The sequence below is a fragment of the Astatotilapia calliptera genome, chromosome 16, assembly GCF_900246225.1.
Source record: "Astatotilapia calliptera chromosome 16, fAstCal1.2, whole genome shotgun sequence".
NCBI lineage: Eukaryota > Metazoa > Chordata > Actinopteri > Cichliformes > Cichlidae > Astatotilapia > Astatotilapia calliptera.
This window is the reverse complement of record NC_039317.1, coordinates 23,370,346-23,389,761: the sequence shown is the minus strand read 5'-3', so window position 1 is coordinate 23,389,761 and position 19,416 is coordinate 23,370,346. Positions and strand designations below refer to the sequence as shown.

The window sequence follows — 19,416 nt, the reverse complement described above, 5'->3', positions numbered from 1 at the left end:
ATAAGAAAATGAAATATCGCGATAGAATATGGGTAAAACGTGCATGCGCAGTGCCTTTGTTATCATACGCACATGGCAGAAAAAGCATGGCGGCGACGCAGAATGAGAAGGGCGAAAGCGGTGAAACTTCAGTGGTGCAGAACTGGTTTGGCTTCCGTCCATCAGATACACATTTTTTGGTAGAGCATGCAAGGGGGCCATCGTTATTACAGTTATTACCGAAACAATTTTATGTGGTACACGGCTCTCAAAAATCTGTCAAAAAATGTTTTAGTACGACTTTGCTAAGCTGCGAAGCCGCATCACTTGATGGATTGTCAGAGCATTACGAGTACCGTAGTCAGGAGCCTTGCGGAGTGATACATACTGTGCTTCAACATAATATTACTGCATAGTGTGTGTATAACCTCTTTATGCTAAGGATATGTCGGCCATTTTATGCTGGAAATGCCTTTTGGTTAAACTGTCAGCAAGGAATTTGCATTTGCACTGTTAAATTTTTATATAGCTTTAATGCACATAAAAAACAGCTGCTTGTTTAAGTGAAAATACATTGATGGGGTTTTTTTTTTTTTTTGCACCAATAAAGTTGAGGAGTATTTTGTCTCGTGTCAATTATATCATCAGTTATATCGTTATCGCAAATTTTCAAATATATATCATGATAAATATTTTTGGCCATATTGCCCTGCCCTATTTCCACTACATGTGTATGTCTGATCTGTATGTGTTGGGTTAAGAAAGCAAAATCTAATTGGTAGGGCTGGGCGATATGACCCAAAATTCATATCTCGATATTTTTTAGCTGGATGGCGATATAAGATATATATCTCGATTTTTTTTTTTTTTTAAAGCCATAAGTTAAGAACAAAAAGAGAGTTCTTAGTCACACTGTGTCCCAGATGTCACACGGGCACTTTTATTTACATACAGCGTAGATGTACATGAAGAAATTACTCAAAAATAAATTATCAGCATTTATTATTTAGTATTTAGTATTTATTTATTTATTGTCATTGTCAAGAACAATGAAATTGCGTTTGGGGCTTCCATACAACCCAAAAAAAAAGAAGAAAATAATAAATACCCCTTAAAACCCAAGTGTACATATTTAACCCAGTGTGACTCCAATGCAATAAGACAATCCTTAGCAATAATGTTCGTAGAAATTCAGACAAAGACCTGAGAAACATGACAAAATACAACAATGCAACCCATTCAATATTATTGTACTGTGAGATATGATATCAGATATGATAGTTATCTATTTAAGAAAGAGGGGGGGGGGGCAGGAGGGGGAAGAGAATAAAGATATGATGCACCAATGCAGACCAGTTCATTGCTATTAAGAAGTTGGATATGGTTATTGTCCGTGAGAGGGGGGCAGAGAGTTCAGGAGCCTCACAGCCTGTGGATACAGGCTGTTGGCCAGTCTGGATGTTCTGGCCTGTATAGACCTGTACCTTCTCCCTGAGGGCAGCAGATGGAAAAGGTGGCGCGCAGGGTGATGTTGGTCCCGCAGGATACTGTGCACCCTCCTCAGACAGCGAGTGGGGAAAATATTACTGATCTCTGGCAGACTTGTTCCAATAATTCTGCCAGCTTCTTTCACCACCCGCTGGAGTGCTTGCTGATTGGCCTTGGTGCAGCTGGGGAACCACACTAGAAATCCATACGTCAGAACGCTGCTGATGGCACAGTTGTAGAAGTTCAACATCAGAGATCTGGGAATGTGTGCGCTCCGCAGTCTCCTCAGGTAGTAGAGGCGCTGTTGGGCCTTCCGTACAACTGAGGTGATATGGTTGCCCCAGGACAGGTCCTCGGTCACAGTTACCCCCAAGAATTTAAAACTGCTCACCCTCTCCACCGCCTCACTGCCAATGAAGAGAGGCAGATGGTTGTTATGGCCCCTCTTCCGGAAATCTACAATGATCTCCTTGGTCTTTTTGGTGTTTAAGACCAAGTTATTGTCGTGGCACCATGACTCTAGTTGTTGCACCTCTGTCCTATAGTTTGTCTCATCATTGTTGGATATAAGTCCGAGCACTGTAGTGTCATCTGCAAACTTAACAATGAGATTGGACACGCAGGAGGAAATACAGTCATGGGTGAAGAGAGTGTATAGCAGAGGGCTCAGAACACACCCCTGAGGGGCACCGGTGTTGACCACAAGGGTGGAAGAGGTGTTCTTACCCACTCTGACACTCTGTCTACGGTTAGTGAGGAAGTCCACAATCCAGTTGCACAGAGAGGAGTTAAGTCCCAGTTGGTGGAGTTTGGGACGGAGTTTGTATGGCCGGATGGTATTAAAAGCCGAGCTGTAGTCTACAAAGAGGAGCCGTGCATAGGTGTTCCTGTGTTCCAAGTGCTTCAGTAATGTGTGCAGCACTGTGGCGATCGCATCCTCGGTTGACCGGTTCTCCCTGTATGCAAACTGGTGCGAGTCCAGGGATGGTGGAAAAGCAGCTCTGATGTGTTTAATGACCAGTCTCTCCAGGCATTTGGCGGGAATGGGGGTGAGTGCCACAGGTCTGAAATCGTTCAGACATGTGACATTTGACTGTTTTGGGATGGGAACGATGGTTGCTGCTTTGAAACAGGATGGTACCAGTGAACAGGACAACGAGGTGTTATATATAGAGGTGAAGACGTCCGCCAGGTCCGCAGCACAGTCTTTTAGCACCCGGCCCAGGGGAGAGGGGACAGGACAGGGTCGGTGTTCTCCCTGTCAAAACGGGCATAAAAGAGATTTAGATCCTCAGCCAGAGTAGAACTGTCGGCTGAGGGTGATGGTGTTCTTCTTTTGTAGTCTGTGATAGCCCTGATGCCCTCCCAGACCTGCCTTGGGTTTGTGTTGTTCTCAAACCTGGCCTCGATACGCCTCCTGTGCTGCTGCTTGGCAGTCTTGATGCCTCTTCTCAGGTTGGCCCTGGCAGCACTGTATGCCTCCTGGTCCCCGGATTTGAAAGCGTTGTTCCTTGTTCGAATAAGTTGTTGAACTCCGTGTGTCATCCAGGGTGGATTATTAGGGAACACACGGAATCGTTTCCAAGTTGTTACATTGTCCACACAGAAACAGATGTAGTCCAAGACAGTGGAGGTGTAACTGTCCAATGCGACACGATTGTCAGTGTCCTGCACCTTGAATACATCCCAGTCTGTGCAGTGGAAACAGTCCTGAAGCATCGGAATAGCGTCCTGCGGCCATGTTCTCACAGTTTTGGTTGTAATCCCAGTGCTCTTGATCTTTTGTGTGTATATTGGGTGTAGCAGAAGGGAGAGATGGTCTGACAGACCCAGGTGGGGATAAGCCTGGGCTCTGTACGCATTCGCCATGTTGGTGTACACCTGGTCCAACGTTCTATCTCCTCTGGTAGCACACTTCACATTACGGTGGAAATTGTGAAGTACAGATTTCAGGTCCGCGTGGTTAAAATCCCCAGCCGCAATAAAGACACTGTCCGGGTGTGCTACCAGGCTGTTATTGATGCTGCTGCTCAATTGTGCTAACGCTAGCTTAGCATTAGCATCTGGTGGAATGTAAACAGCGCAGATGTAAACGGCAGAAAATTCCCGAGGGAGATAGAATGGACGGCACTTTAACACCAACAGTTCTACCTCTGTACTGCACAGTTTTTCCGTTACCGTGACGTTCGTGCACCAAAGGTTGTTAATATAGATGCACAGCCCCCCGCCAGTCTTCTTACCCGAGTCCGCAGACCTGTCGGCTCGATAGGCGGTGCGGCCTGCTAGATCGATAGCCGCATCGGGAATGGCGCTGTCCAGCCAGGTTTCAGTGAAAATCATGCACGAACAGTTATTAAAAGTCCGTCGAGTGGCGATCTGCAGTCGTATTTCATCCAGTTTGTAACGGATTGAACGGGCGTTGGAGAGGAATATGATCGGGAGTGGTGGTTTAAACGGACTAGTCTTTAGCCGTGCCCACAGGCCTCCCCGCTTGCCTCTCTTCTGCCTCCGCTCGCAACGTCTCCTCCTGCGGCTTGCTGTTGCGGGTAGCCCCGGGGGTTGCTTAACGATCTCCGGGGGGATGAGATAATCGGATGTTAGTTGAAGATCTCCACGGCTTAGTTGTAGTAGATCATCTCTGTTGTATTGAAGTAACCCCAGACTGTGTGAAATAATACACAGTACCACCAAAAGTGCAAAAGTGTAGGAGCTCCGGGCCGCTGCGTCTGTGCGCACCGCCATCTTGCGTCTGTGGATATTAAATAATCATGGTCCATAAATAAAAGAAAATGTTGTTTTTGTGCATAACAAAAAGCTCACAATTGTGCAGTCAAAATGTAAACTAATAGACGCTGAGCATAATAACAAAGAGACAGATTTCACAGCTGCACCACGTCTCTGAACAGGTGCCATTTGTGGTCCTTATACACACACAGTACGTATCACTCCGCGAGGCTCCTCCCCGGTAGCCATAATCCTCCGACATCAAGCCGTGCAGCTCCGTAGCTTAGCAAAGTCATATTAAAATTTTTTTGACAGATTGCTGAGCGCTGTGTACCACATAAAATCGGTTCGTGGTCAGTAAGCACAACCAGAATTCATACATAAGGCGCACTGTCGAGTTTTGAGAAAATGAAAGGATTTTAGGCCGTGCAGCCCCTCCGGGCTGCATGTCGTTAGCGCGGTTAGCTCGTTAGCGCGGTTAGCTCGCTAACACGTTGACACCGTCCAGCCCCACGCACGGGGCCATCCGCGGTAATTCGCTAACGGAGATTTTCCGCTTTCATCTTGTCATTGCCTTGTCATTGTCAGGTGAAGCTATGGGGGAGGCGGAGTTGTGTTCAGTGAAGGAGAGGCGAGGCAGAGTAACGTTGTGTAGAGACAAAGGTGGACGAAAGAGAGGCAAACATGCGGCTCCACAAGTATAATTATAACGTAACATAGACTATATCGATATAAACGATATTGTCACATCTTATATCTCGTATGAAAATATATCGATATTTTTAAAAAAACTCGATATATCGCCCAGCCCTACTAATTGGTCTAATTGCCGAGGATAATATATTTTGTGAAGGTTTTTGTCTCCGATTACGTAGCTACAAACTGAGCTTGCTTGTGTTCTGGCAGGCAGACCGTGGGGATATGGGGAATGAGGACCCAAAACGCAGACTCTGCGATGCAAACAGTGCTTTTTATTTACAGTGAGAAGCTGTAAACACAATAACTCCCCGTTGCTCCCTTGAATCCCGTGTGTGTGCTTCCCTCCGACGTCTGTGCTCGTGCTCCCCGCTCTTGTGTTTCCGCACACCCCGTGCGTGCAGCCTTTCTGGACCACTCTTTCTCCTGGTAGGATAACTCAATGAACCCGCACTGGTGGGAGCTCCAACACTCTCCTAAGTAGCTCCCCCGACGAGCGCTGATCACCAACAGGTGTGTGGTAGGAACTTCAGGTGTGGCCAGTCCTCCTGCCGGGCCACACCCATCAGGCCCGCATGTGGCTGTTCTCCATCCTCCACCCACACTTGTACACACCCACACACCCACACCCTGCCTCTACATATAATGAGTGGAACACAGAACAACACAGCACAGTGCAGAAAGACACACATCCCCAAATAACAACAACAACACTAATAATAATAATAAAAACAATAATAATAATACTAATAACAATAATAATGATAATAACGGTCCATCCTGCTCACGGACCCCCGAGTCCTCCAGAGCCGGGTCCGTGACAGTTAGCTGTTAGCTGTCACTCCTGGCTTACTTAACTATATTACATACTTTAAGGTAATCACCACTATGAAAACAGGGGTTTAATTTAACCTTTGTTTTGAAAGAAATTGTTCAAATATCTGTTCTTTATAGCTACAAACAAAACAATTTGTTCCACTGCGATTTCATTGAGAAAATGAAAACAATTAACATTTATTTTACTTCATCAGATGATTTAAAAATAGAAATTGCTCAGACTTGCATCATGTGTCAAAAAAAAGGAAATAAGTCATCGTTTCTTTTGATTGGTAGCTTTAGACATGGAGGTTGAAACCGAATGACAGGATGCTCGCATCTGAATTACGTATGGACCCAAGTCAATGGCCCACTGGTCTGTTGCTATGACAACCACTTGCTTTACACATTTTGGGTGCCTGCTGGTATCATGCCAAACATCAGTCCTGCTCTGTGTGTGTGTGTGTGTGTGTGTGTGTGTGTGTGTGTGCGTGTGTGCGTGTGTGCGCGTGCGTGCGTGTGTGTGTGTGTGTGTGTGTGTGTGTGTGTGTGTGTGTGTGTGTGTGTGTGTGTGCGTGTGTGTGTGTGTGCCTCTGTGTGGTGCACTGTTTGTGCCTTGCGTCGACTTTGGGGCTTCCAGTCACAGTCTCTGCTCAAAGAGGGAGCATTCAGAGGTTTGGTCGCCTGTCATACAGGTAATGCATGCTTTTCTTTTACAGTGAGAGCAGGTCTGTTTATACGTATCGTGTTACTTTTGTTTAGTGGTGTAGTAAGATAGATTCTGCTGTCACAGCCAGTGACAGACAGGCTGTCATTTGACATCACTTCATCAGAGAATGCTGAGACAGCCATACAAGGCTAGTTTTCATCAGTGCCAGCTGGCTTTATGGATGTGACAAGGTTGGGTTTTTTTGCATTGCTAATGCTTTGTCATTGTGCATTTGTCTAGATTTGTTTGTCACTCACACACACACACACACACACACACACACACACACACACACACACACACACGCACGCACACAAAATTCACAATTTCCCAAAAAGTGGTTGTTGTTTTTTACACATAAATTCCATACTGCTCTAGTAGTCAAGTTGACATTTCCATATTTTTTAGTTTTCATTTGAATCTTGCAATTGTGCAATTAAGCTACTTCCCTATTCTGTAATAGTTGCACTATCTTCAGTAGATCCCTATGCTTGCTTCAGAAACTTTGTAAGGACATTTGTAAGTAGCTTACATGAACGTAACTGGAATTTTGTGCCAAGCATTAGTTTGAATAAAATATGTCGTTCTCAGTGTTAAAATCATCTTTGCAATTGTTAATGTGGGAAAAAAAAAAATGACACAAAGGCAGTGTGGTTCTAAACCATTCACAAAAATGTACAGGCTTTTCTTTTAATGCCCGTTTTTAGCTTTAGGGGCTGTTATTTGATGTTACAACCATTGAGCAGGTTTGACGAGGACGCCTCTCTTCTACTTTTTAGTATCAGATGAAAGGATTTTGCCTGGAAGCAGTGAAAAAGGTGGTACACATTTATTGCACTTTGCTATTGAAAATGGGAAATGGTGGCTTCGAGTTGGTGAGTGGGCTGTGTTAAGTGTTCCCGGAAGAAGTGAATGTATGTGGGTTATTGCGCGTGTGTGCGTGTGTGTGTCCCTGCCAGCTTGTGTGTGTTGATGTGTGGGTGATGCTGGAAAGAAAAAGGTTCTTAAACGGCAACAGTAAAAAAACATCACAATGCCATCCAGCCATACATAACTGCTGTTACTATAGAAATGATGGTTTTGTTTAAAACTCTGCCGTCCTCTCTGATTCGTACATGCATGCAGGCAGACTGATGAAAGCTTGAATGCAGACTGCTTGACCAGTTTCGTATGGTGCCCTTTTGTGTGTGTCCTGATTTAGGATAACACTATATTAGCGCATGAGTACATAACTGTCACAGACTTACTCCCTTTGTTACAATTGAAAACTGTGTGCATGCTGGCTTTTCCTGTTATACTGTAGTTATTTAACACCTACTGCCTACAAGTGTTAGACGGGCATATTGTGTTGACAGCTTCTTGCTAAATGCTAACACTAGTATTACCATCTAACATTGTTTTTATTTCTTACTTTACTGTATAGCTGGTAAAAAGAAAAAAAAAGAATTGCAGAGAGTTTATCTAAATTTGCAATAAACCCAATCTGACATTATATTATCAGGAACTAATTTTGCTAATGGACCCTAAAGCAAAATTGTTGCTGGGCTTTCTGATATATAAATACCAAACAGTACCAAACTGCCTTGTGCTTCAGCACCTGGCCATGACAAACTCTCCTTGGGTTTGGCCACATTTTTGGAGCTTTTGGATTGTTTTTTTAAATTAAATATTTACTGTTTGGTTTCATTGGAGTTCTAATGTTCAAAGTTTTTGATTATTGTTAGTTTCCTGTTGTGATTTTATTGTATTTCCAGTATCTTTATCCTTCCAGGTCTAGTTAATTTTTAGTGTTGGAGTGCGTTGTTATGGGATCTGAATACTGTTTAGGATAATGGTTTGCTCTACTGTTGCTTTTCATTCAGCTTTAGTTCCTAGTTTGAGTTTGTTACCTGTGTTTAGCTCCCTCAGTGTTTCCCTATCTCCTTTCAGTCCTCCTGCTGCCAGTTTGTTCATTTGTCTTTTATTCTTGTGGCTCATTTTCCTCTCATGTCCGCTGTTTCACTTTCTGTCTGTTTATTGTGTTGATTAAGTTCTGTTTCCTATTCCCAGTTAGTCCTCTGTGTACCTCTCTCTTTGTCATTCTCTTCCTGTTCCTGCTTTTTGTCAGGTTTTTTATATTCTTGGTTTAATCAGTTCCGTATTTGCTTTCATTCTGGACTGTTTTACCAGCTTAGAAATAAAGCTCACTTTTTTTGTGCTGGCCTGCAGTTGGGTCCATCTTTGAACTGCATCTTGAGACAGCACTCTTTCCTGGATAATGAAATGAATTCAGATTGATAGTTAAATTACAAAAAAGTCTGCGCCGACGGAACTGGATTCAGCTCACATTTGATCATTCATTAAAAAAAATCAAAAACAATAGTAAACAACTGACAGTATTACACATTGCGGTATCATTCTTGTATTTCTATGTAAAAAGCTGTTGCATTCTTTATTCTTTATGTTACTTTTAGGTTTGGCAGTATTTTTATAAATGTTACTGTGTGTTATTGAAATGTAAAATTTCCTTTGTCGTGATGAAAATAGAGAAAGTATTACAGGTATTTTTTCATACTTTGTGTCTGCATGGGATGTTGTGTTCCCATGGTGACACTTGCAGCCTTCACTAGCAGACATGGTGTTATGAAGACAATCTCAGCCCCCTCATGCTGCCTTTCGTCTCACATTTTGAGTGACATGAAAGAGCTACTGTAAAGCAAAATGGACAGAGAATTAGTCTGGTTGAAACATGTTTAATAATATTGCATTGACCTTGTATGTCTGTGTCTGGGTAGAGCAAGTGTCAGCCCGGATTGTACAGGAAGTGACAGCAGAGGCAGTGGCAGTACTGAAGGGAGAGCAGGAGACTCAAAGACTGCCATCAGGTGAGCTATAAAAATGCACATATGTTCTTTAATGGTGCTAGAGAGCAGTAGCAATTGGAAAACTATAATATGCAGGCCCCTGTTCACATGGGACCTGGCCCTGGGTACAGAGGACATGTCTCCAGATCCCTAAAAGCAGCATTTCAGGAGTCGGAGCACCTAATCCATCTGCTAGACAGCTGAAATTATTAATCTTTAGTCCTATTGTTATACCTGTTTTTTTTTTTAATAAGTGAACAGTGGAGCAATATAGCAGACTGTTACTAACCTGAAAAGACTCGCTAATTGAAGAACGTTAAAAACATGTTGCAGCAAAAGAGAATATGTTGGAGACACAGAAATGTCTGTATTTTCCCTCAGCAACTCTAGTAGTTCTTTCTAAACAGTAGACCAGTTGTATATTTTGTTTAATTAGTCTCATAACCTGCACACTTGAAAACCAGGCTTCTGGTTGTCAAACATTTACATGGAACAGTGTACCTGTAGTAACAAGAGTAGCTCATACCTCCATCCTTTAATTAGTCACTTTCAACTCCCACGTTGCCTAGCCTGTTTCTTACTGTCTGACCCCCGTCTTTGGCAACAGAATCAAGCAGGGAACAGCCACATATATAATACCCATAACAGGAGTAAAATGTGCAGAAAGGATATATGATCTGTGCAGTTTATAACTGTGATTTAAAAAAAAAAAAAAGACTAAATTGTTTCTAATTACTGCTGCAGTGAAAACTGTGAGCAACTGACACTGAAACTAAAAATAACAGGGAATATGCACTCACTGGTATTAACTGATGATTTAAGCAATGGTTGGACAGCAATCCTGTTTGGCTGCCAGATGTGGTACCGATTGGATGGCCAGAGTTCATATTTAGCAGTGCCTTTCTTTTTCTGCTATTTAAACAGAAAAATACAAAGCTATTGCTTATTCACAGCACTTTTTTACAGGATTCTGCACCTGTACTCCATGTTTTACTCTTTTTTTTTTTTTTTTTTTTTTTTTTTTTTGCTTGTAAAAATGCATGTGAAAATGGAAATTAGCAGTTTTCAGCCTTGCAATACCTTGCTATACATATATATGCTTGGCATGTTACCTTGCAAGAAGTGTTTTCTGCTAGTGGAAAGTATCCTTTATAATATGTGATTTATTTTTTTTAATAACTTCAGTCTTTTATCTCTGTCACACTTTCTAGTTGAAGACACCACCAATTTGCCTCCCTCGCCTCCCCCCTCACCTGCTGCAGAGCACTTTGGACCTCTAGAACAAGGTAGGCCAAGAATATAAATACATACTCGGTATGTCTCTTAAAGAGAGAGACTTCTTCTTTTGACTGTGGCTTCTGATGCTTTATGACCACCAAGACTTGGGTCTTGGTGTATGCTTGCACTGGAAGTGCCCCACCTCTCCGGACACGCCCTGCCTAAAGGGCATGAACCACACGTTGATAAACGTTCAGAAAATCTACTTAAGCTGCTATAAGCAGAAACATCTTCTCCTTTTTTCCTGTCATCCATTTCTTTTGGAATACTGCATATGTGTCATCATTGTATGCCTGAAACAGATAAAATGAATATCTTCATTATGATCCCCATTTATCCTGACAAAGACGCAGTAACATGCATGAACACTCCACCTCTACTAAGTGCACTCTTTTTGTCATCCTTTCCATCCATTTCCTTTTCTAACCTCTTCATTTCACTGTCTTCTACACACTAATATGACAGCCAATTTAGGTAACCCTCTGATTTCTTGTTGTTTGTGATTTTACTTGAGTTATGTCTTCAGTTTTGCCTGTCTAATCATTGTGTTGCGTTTTTTGGTCATTGTACCCTGTGTCTTTGGCTGTGGCTATAGGTGACAGAGATCTAGCTCTGTTTATACAAATTATACATTTAAGGACTAAGAAAGCTGCAGCAAGGTGTAGAAAAGCCAATAAATTGGGTATTAAAAAAGCCCCTCCCAATGTAGAAATGCAATCTAGTTACATAATTTAGTATAGCTTGCCTCTTGAGACTGGAAGATGATGAATGCCGTTTGCACACATAAAATACTTTATATTTAATTTACATTTTCTGAATCACACAGTGTAGATTTATCCTGTGATTTTGAACATCCCAGTTAGAGCTGTGATAAAGTTTGATTATTTATGTTTGATCGAATTTTTTAAGCAGTGACTGGGCTATAAAACTAAAACTAAAAGAAATAAGGTTAGGAGCTGCAAAGCCTTGTGACATGTGTTGTTATGTGTTGTGTGCTCATGACAAACAGCTGTAAAGCTGTTGGGATGTAGGTTCCTTACTGTAGGTGGAGTGTTTTACAGGACTGAGTAGTTTGTATTAGTGTTGAGGTTTGTTCTCACTGTGGCTTTTAAAACCCCCACAAAACATTACAGGTTTGTTAGCGACTTCTGCTGTATTAGTGCTATAACTGTTGTAGCTGTTTATTTTTAATGTTGTATGTATTTTATTTTTGGTTGAATCATTCATATGTGAAGCAGATATCTTTCACAAATGATACAATATGCCCGTTTTGTTGCTCTCAAAGAATGGCTGGCCCCCAAAGCTTTGTTATCTTGAGTTGCTTGTCACTGTCTGTTTGTCATTGTCCTCTGTGTGTTACGTCTCTCTTGCTCTCAAACAAGTTTTCTCTTCTTCTTCTTTGGCATTCCCCTCTCTGCTGACTCTTTCTGTTTCTTTTGTCGGTTTCTCTTCAAGCTTTATCTCTCTTTTCTCTGCAAAAAATGTCCATCTTAAATAGTCAGGCAAAAATTGTTTTGAACTTGCTGGTTACTTAGCATTTCATAAAAGTTAAAGGACCATAGCTGGGCCCATATTTGTTCTGCTTTCAGTTCTGTTCAGTCTAGTATCAGTAGTAGCTAAATCAATAACGATACAATAAATGCAGAATATATTTTCCTGGTCATATCTATAAAGTTTAATTCTGCCGTTTGACCAGTCTCAAAAAGTTACATGTGCAAAGTGACTGCTGTTCAGTTGAACTGGCTGATGAAATAATAAAGTCAAGACCAAATGGAAAAAGTTTGGACCAAAGCTCCTTATAGAAAAAAAATCTTTAATTGCATGTTAAGTCACTTTTAAGATGGCCATTCTTTGGTGGGTTTTTTTTCCAGTTTTTTGCTTTCTTCTCCCTTTTCCTTTATCTTTTTTTCTCCATCCTTTTCACTCTCTCTTTCAGTCTGCGTGTCCAGATTTCCCTGCAGTTCTTCTCCTTGTGTCTGTCTTGTTTGTAGATGTAGGGGATGAGGAGGAGGCGGGCCCTCTCCGCCGCTTCCAAAATTCTCGTGAGAGGTGCAAGTTCCTCGCCCCCTCCATCTCAGTTTCCGTGCCCGAGGACGACCCCTACCACTCCGAAGAGGAGTACTATGAGCACCCATTGTTCAGCCCAGAGTGGACGCACTCGGGCTCTCGCCCCACAGGGCAAGCCGTGGCCTTTAGACAGATTGAAGGTGAACCACGCATGGTTCCTCTTTGCCATCCCCCCTCCCTCCATCTCCTTTCTCTTTCTTTCCTCTCTTCTCTTGTGATTTGACTCCCTTCCCCCATTCCTCTCTCCTTTCGTCTTTCCGTCTCTCCGTCCGTCAGCTCGTCTCTTCGTCTGTCTTTGTGTGCGTTTGTGTGTCCTTGTGTTGGTTATTCAATCAAAACAGCATATTAATTTAACAGCCATATTTCTCTTCTGTTTTAAATTTCTTTTACCCAAGCCCATTGCTATCCGTGTTTGCCATGCTGTTAACTCTAACACATAGTAGTGACGGTTCAAAGTAGTTATATAAATAACAGTGTTTTATTGCCATTCGCTCATCAGTCAGACCATCGTGCAAGTCCGACTTGTGGAACATGACCATAAGCCTTTCATAGATGTCTTGGAGACCCAGAGATGTATTTTGGTTCTTTTCTCCAGACTACTTCTCATCCCCTAAACCATACTGTGCTATGTCAGACCCTCTACACTCATCCGTACCTACCTTTACACTCTCACTGTGGCAACAAGGAAGACTTTCAGCTCAGACATATTCACCCACATTTGTGGTTCAGAAATGTGGACGTCATGCACATGCAGTCTTATGAGGCCCTTCTGCCTTTTTAATAAACACCCATTATCAACTCTGTTATAAAAAAAATCATTCCATTCATTTGTTCTTGTTATTCGGGGTCATCAGTAAGCATAATAAATAACCTTTTAAAAAAGCAAACCAATCTAAAAATAATCAGCTGATTTTTCATGTTTTTTTTGGCATTTTTTAACAAGTTTGTCAGTCATTCAGCACAAAATAAGTGTAAAGTCTAGTATGACTGTAATGCTGTGAAGGTGCTGTAAAAATAGCATAATAAATCTTTGGAAATCTAATGGCAGAATCCAAATCCCTATCCAGTAATATACAAAAAAAGTAATATAGAGAAACCAAGAGCCCATCTCGAACCGATTCAACTTGTCTCAGTTATTAAACTTTCCTGATGCTGCTGATTTTTTTTTTCTTGCTCAAAAGAGTGCAGGAAAGAAAGTTCTTTCTCCAGAGATATTAAATTAAAATGAAATGAAAAGCCAGAACTCTTGACTCCCATAGCTTAGGGATTCAGAAGTTATCTTACAGGACATATTTTACATATTTTACTGTCGTTGTTTGGAATCACAGATCTCAGCTGAACTTAACATTTGTGTAATACTGAAGACATTTATTAACTTCTAGTTAGTGTAAACTAATGTAAATGATCATATTTAATGACTATTAGCAACCACTTTGTACGATCAGCTAGGGCTGCTCGATTATGGCAAAAATGATAATCACGATTATTTTCACTGAAATTGAGATCACGATTATTTGACGATATTTATTTAACCCTTTAAGACCTACTATAGAACCAAGTCCACCAGAGCTTATATTATTATTTTTTTTTACATGTTGTAGTGCCATTTGTGGGAGCATTTCAAGTTGCTATACATCAATACAACTGTTATAGCCCATATTTTAATAATATGTATGCATTAAGTCCATAGTAATTACATAAATTGCAAAAAAGTGCAATAAACTACAAAAAAAATAGAAAATCGCTTTTGTTTTGTTTACATATATTTCTACTTGGAGAAATTTAAGAGGTTTATCCCTCAAAACTTTAAATACAATAAAGTTGCAAAAAATAGTTTACAACAACAGGAAATTTATTTTGAGTGTCTTCATAGTTTTATTTTGGAGATACAGCAATTTTTATATACTGCAGGAAAAACAAAAAACAATCCTATGATGCAAATTTGCAAAGAAAACAGCAGGTGCATCATTTCACTGTGGGAAGTGTTACGAACAGCTGATAGGAACGGCAAAGCGTGTTTCTGGAATATTATGCTTTTGTTCCTGCAAGCGCTTTTTATGCAATTTTTGCAAAGCTATATGTGGAACGAAACCGTGACTGAGGACAAGCTGATGGCATAAGATGTAAGTACAACTCCTCCGGTTTCATATGCAAAACAAATTATTGCGCTAGCTTACACGGTTCAGATTCTACAGGGATTTAAAAATAGTTACACAAAACGGAGCGTGCTGCTCTGACCGGCTTTAAAGGGTTAACAATGACATTAAAAAATAATATAAAATAGTGTGCAACACCACTGAAGTTTTTTTTTTACCTCTCTTTTCAACCAACGGCAGTCACTCTCCTCTCCAAATAACTTCTGCTTAGCTTTCCGAGCTTCCCTCGGGTCCTCTTAATCAGCGGTCTCCACCCTTTTTTGCGCCACGGACAGTTTATGCCCGACAATATTTTCACGGACCGGCCTTTAAGGTGTCGCGGATAAATGAGGGAGGGGCTAATAATCGGCTCAGTCATTTTTAATGATCGTTGAAAGCCCAGATCGTAATCGTGATTAAAATTCGATTAATTGAGCAGCCCTACGATCAGCTGCAAATCCTTAGAAAGATGCGACATTGTCACGGTGGATCTGCAGCTAACTCTCCTTTCACTCAAATGAATACAATGTTCCTTCATTTACTTGCATATATAGTATCCTGTCCATGCAGTGTAAAGCCATGAAGTGTTGTTTCCTGTTATCTTTACCACTAAACAACTGACCTTAGTCGTAAAAGATCAAAGGTCAGTATCTGTTAAGGATTTGCTTATGGACTGGAAAAAATATTTTAAAAAGACAGATATTTGGGGGGAAAAAACATATTCTTCTAATATGATAAAAAGAAAACAAAAAATGCATAAATAACAGCAGTCTGTACTGTATGTGTAATGTACATATATGTGTGAACAAATAAATATTTTAGGCCATCTTTCCCTAGAGCTGAAAGTGTCCCGTCATAAGTTGTGTTCGCACATAACCCAAGTCTGTGTTGCCTGTAGTCTTAATGTGTCCCCCTTTCACCCTGTTCTCGGGAAGAAGAGACCATGGAGGCTCTTACAGCTGAATACGAGGAGGAGGTGGAAGATGAGGAGGAGAGTGCAGAGGCAGCAGAGTCCGAGGCAGCTCTTGATGAGCAGCAGTGGAGTGGGGAAGAGCCCGAGCTGGACAGCCCCCAAGCTGAGCCCTTAGAGCAGGCAGAGGCCATAGACGAGGCCCAGGATCTAGACCTGGAGCCGGCTGAGGCAGCTAGTGCTACTGCAGAGAGCTCTATGGACAGAGAGGAGGAGGAAGCAGAGGGTGAGGAGAGCCCGGAGACAGGTGTGTCCTGCCCTCTGCTCTCCCTGCCTGCATGTTCCTGCATTGCCCACTGTATAAGAACGCAAGATGTGTACAAAGGAAATGTATAACTTATAAGCATTATAATTCAAGTGGAATGGCAAGTAATCCTCCCTGCGCTCTGCTGCGGCTGCAAGGCAACACAGGCTTGTTGGTGAAAAAAAGCCACATTGTTTTAACTTAACCTGGTTTTATTGTGTATTTTTGCTTATATTTTCTTTTACTTGCTGTGGTTTTCGGGGCCGGCCGTTTTCGTAGTGGTATGATGAAGTGAAGTGATGCTAATCGTGACGGTTGCTGGTTTTATTTTTTCCACCTGCTATAAGCTTCCAGATTTTTCATTGTGTTTATACATTGCCTAGTGCTGGTATGCCAGTGCTGTGCGCAGTTTTGTAGCCATGATTCATTCCTGCAACACGTGCATAAATCATTGGTATCATGAATCTGAGTACAGAGTTTGCAGGGGATTTTGTGTTGGCTGTCTCATGTTCAGTGTGGTGCAGTTGTTGGTAAAACCATCTCATCAAATGCATTTCTGTATCAGCTTAATTCCTAATTATTTCTCTTTTTTGGGTTGTTTTTGTCACCTTTAGCTGGTGACAGCATATAGCATTTATCTGTCATTTACCAGTAAAGTTCTTCCATGATTGTGCTAATAAACTGACATCTGAACATTTAAACCCTAGATTTTTCACAATAGTGAAAACTATTTAAATATTAAAAGCTTTAAACTTGACAAACTGACTAAACACTTCATTTTACTGAATGACAGAAATGTTATTTCACTTGGTATCTGATGGTTTTGAAGGTCAGCATGGATATTTCTCCCATCTGTTATTGCTTGTTTCCCATAAAGCAACATCACAGTTGCCTCATGCTGGTTTCCGTCACGCCACCATCCCATTTTATCATCCATCTGTGACTTGGTGGACCGCGTAATCTCGCCGTACTTCTTCATTGATGGCCGTACCATTGTGCTGTAAGTTTCTGAGGAGAGCTTTGCCTGTTTTTGTCATAGCTTTTCCAGACCCTGGCTTAATAGATATCTCATTCACAGCATGCTAAAACAATGCATTTCTGTAATGATCGAACAGCCAACTTACAGATATCCTTTCAGCTTTGAAGATGGAGACAGACAAGCAGGACAGTGGATCCATGAGCCCTGACAGCATTGGATCAGAGAAACGCCCAGAGGAGTTTTATGAGCCCCAGATCCAAGGGTTCTTTGCTGGTGAACGAGTTGTACCAGAGAGTCCCACCATGGATATGCCATCCTTTGTACCCCCAGATGTTCAAAGTCAAGCCAAGGAACCCGTCAGATCGCTCACACTTCAGCCTACATATGGTGAGCCGATTACAGTGTCAGAGAAGCAGCCATCAGTGGAGCTGGTAGAGTTCAGCAGCATCAGCTCTCCTGCTGATTTCACATCAGTGGGAGCCAAAGTTCAAGGAGGAGACTCAACAAGTGACACAAAAGACAGATCTGGGATGTCAGCCTATTTTGAAACATCAGCCATGGAGGTTAGTGAAGGTCCTCACAGTAAAGGTGAGGGTTATTACGAACTGAGTAGAGCTGGTGAAAAGCAGAGTACTGATGATACCAGTTCTCCTGAGATCAGCTACAGCACACTTGCTGAAGCTCAAGATAAACCTGAAGCTAAAAAAAGTACAACAGAAGACACTAGGGTATTTACAGTTCCTGACAGGAGTAATGACTGCAGGCTTTCCCCAGGTAAACTTGCCTTAGAGCAGAGGAGTTACTCACTTAACATCACCATAGGAGCAATGGATCAAAGTGGCCAAGGTAGACAAAGAAACTTCTCCCCACTGGCCACAGATATCATGTCATATACCAGTGGAAGCTTAGATGACTCAGCAGACTACCTTCCAGTTACCACACCATCTGCAGATAAGCCACCATCTTTCCCTCCACTCATACTTGAGACGGCAGCTTCCATTACTTCAGACTCCTCATCTCCTCCAAGGATCACAGAGCAGCCTCCAAAACCTAGTCCTGAACCGGAATCTCCAGAATCCCCTGAGCCTCCCAAGAATACATATAAAAATGGCACAGTAATGGCACAAGACTTGCCCGAAATGCTTGACCTTGCTGGTAACCGTTCGGGACTGCAATCAGAAAACAGTGACCCAGAAATCATTCGGAGGAAGTCGATTCAATCTGATTCTTCTGCCTTAAATTATGACCCACTGGCTAGCCTAATTTCAGGGGAACAGAGTCCTGGAGCTAGAAAGAGTGACAGCCAGCTGGAAGAGATGGGTTATTGTGTTTTTAGTGAATATTCAGGGCCCATGCCGTCCCCTGCAGATGTGTTCAGCCCTACAGACACTTCTGCACAAGTCTTCACCCCGTCTGTCCTGGAGGAAAAGGTAGCTGAGCAGGCAAGAAAATTAGCAGTCAGAGATGTGTCTTTGGAGGATAAGACACAGCCATCAGGAGTTGCTGATGCAGCTGAAGAAAAAGACCAGAAAGAAGAAGAGAGAAAAGATTCAGCTGAAGAAAATAAAAAGAACAAAGAAGATGATCAGATGATTACCTCTGTAAGCGAGACACCACTTGCTCAGCCCTGTGAGCCTTTTGTGACACCAACTGTCACTGTGACACTGGAGGAAGGTGGGAGGTCAGTGAGCGAGACTGAACGGCAAGCCAGCGGTGAAGGCTCAGCGTCAGAAACTGAGATTGCTGACTATGAGAGGCAGATCCGGAAACTGGAGATGGAGGACAGGCCTCTCAGTTTGGAGGAGGAGCGAGAGCTGCAGGAGCTTCGAGAGAAGGTGAAGCTGGTGCATCAGGAAGCCTATGAGGAAGTGGATGCTGAAGATGTGTACCAGCTGACTGGTGTGGCCAAGGACCGAATTGCCAGGCCTGTTAAAACTTCATCTGCCTCATCTGTGGAGAGCAATATCGATGATGACAAGCTGCTCTCCCCAGTGCTCTCACCCTCCAAACTTAAACAAAGAGAAATGTATGGCTCCCCGAAAAGATCAGCTTCACCTGTGTTAGGCATAAACAAAGATGAGAGAGAAGATCCAGAAAAGAAAATGAAGGCAGAGCAAGAGAAAGAAGCAGTCGAGAAGAAACTTAAAGAGGAGGAAGAAAAGAAAATCAAGGAAGAGGCAGAAAAGAAAGAACAAGAAATGGAAGAGAGGGAAGAGCAGAAAAGGAGAGAGAAAGAAGAGGCAGAGAGGATATTGAAGGAAGAAACAGAAAGGAAGGAGAAAGAACAGAAAGAGCAGGAGATGAGGGAGAAATTGGAGAAAGAAGAGAGGGAGTTGAAAGAAAAGCAAGAGAGAGAGCAGAAAGAAAAAGAGGAGCGAGAGTTGAAAGAAAAACAAGAAAGAGAGCAGCGTGAGAGAGAGGAGAGGGAGTTGAAAGAAAAGCAAGAGAAAGAGAAGAAAGCGAAAGAGGAGCAAGAGTTGAAAGAAAA

The 19,416-nt window shown here is 42.2% G+C and overlaps 1 protein-coding gene across 1 annotated transcript in view; it reads left to right on the top strand.

Moving 5' to 3' along the window:
* The window catches only part of map2 (microtubule-associated protein 2), a 103,433-nt gene that overhangs the window by 61,213 nt on the left and 22,804 nt on the right, over nt 1-19,416 (top strand). Inside the window, exons 5-9 of the mRNA XM_026144297.1 lie at nt 9,187-9,276; nt 10,467-10,541; nt 12,525-12,740; nt 15,671-15,952; nt 17,088-19,057. Coding sequence (XP_026000082.1) covers nt 9,187-9,276; nt 10,467-10,541; nt 12,525-12,740; nt 15,671-15,952; nt 17,088-19,057 — 2,633 coding nt within the window. The remainder of the gene's footprint in view (nt 1-9,186; nt 9,277-10,466; nt 10,542-12,524; nt 12,741-15,670; nt 15,953-17,087; nt 19,058-19,416) is intronic.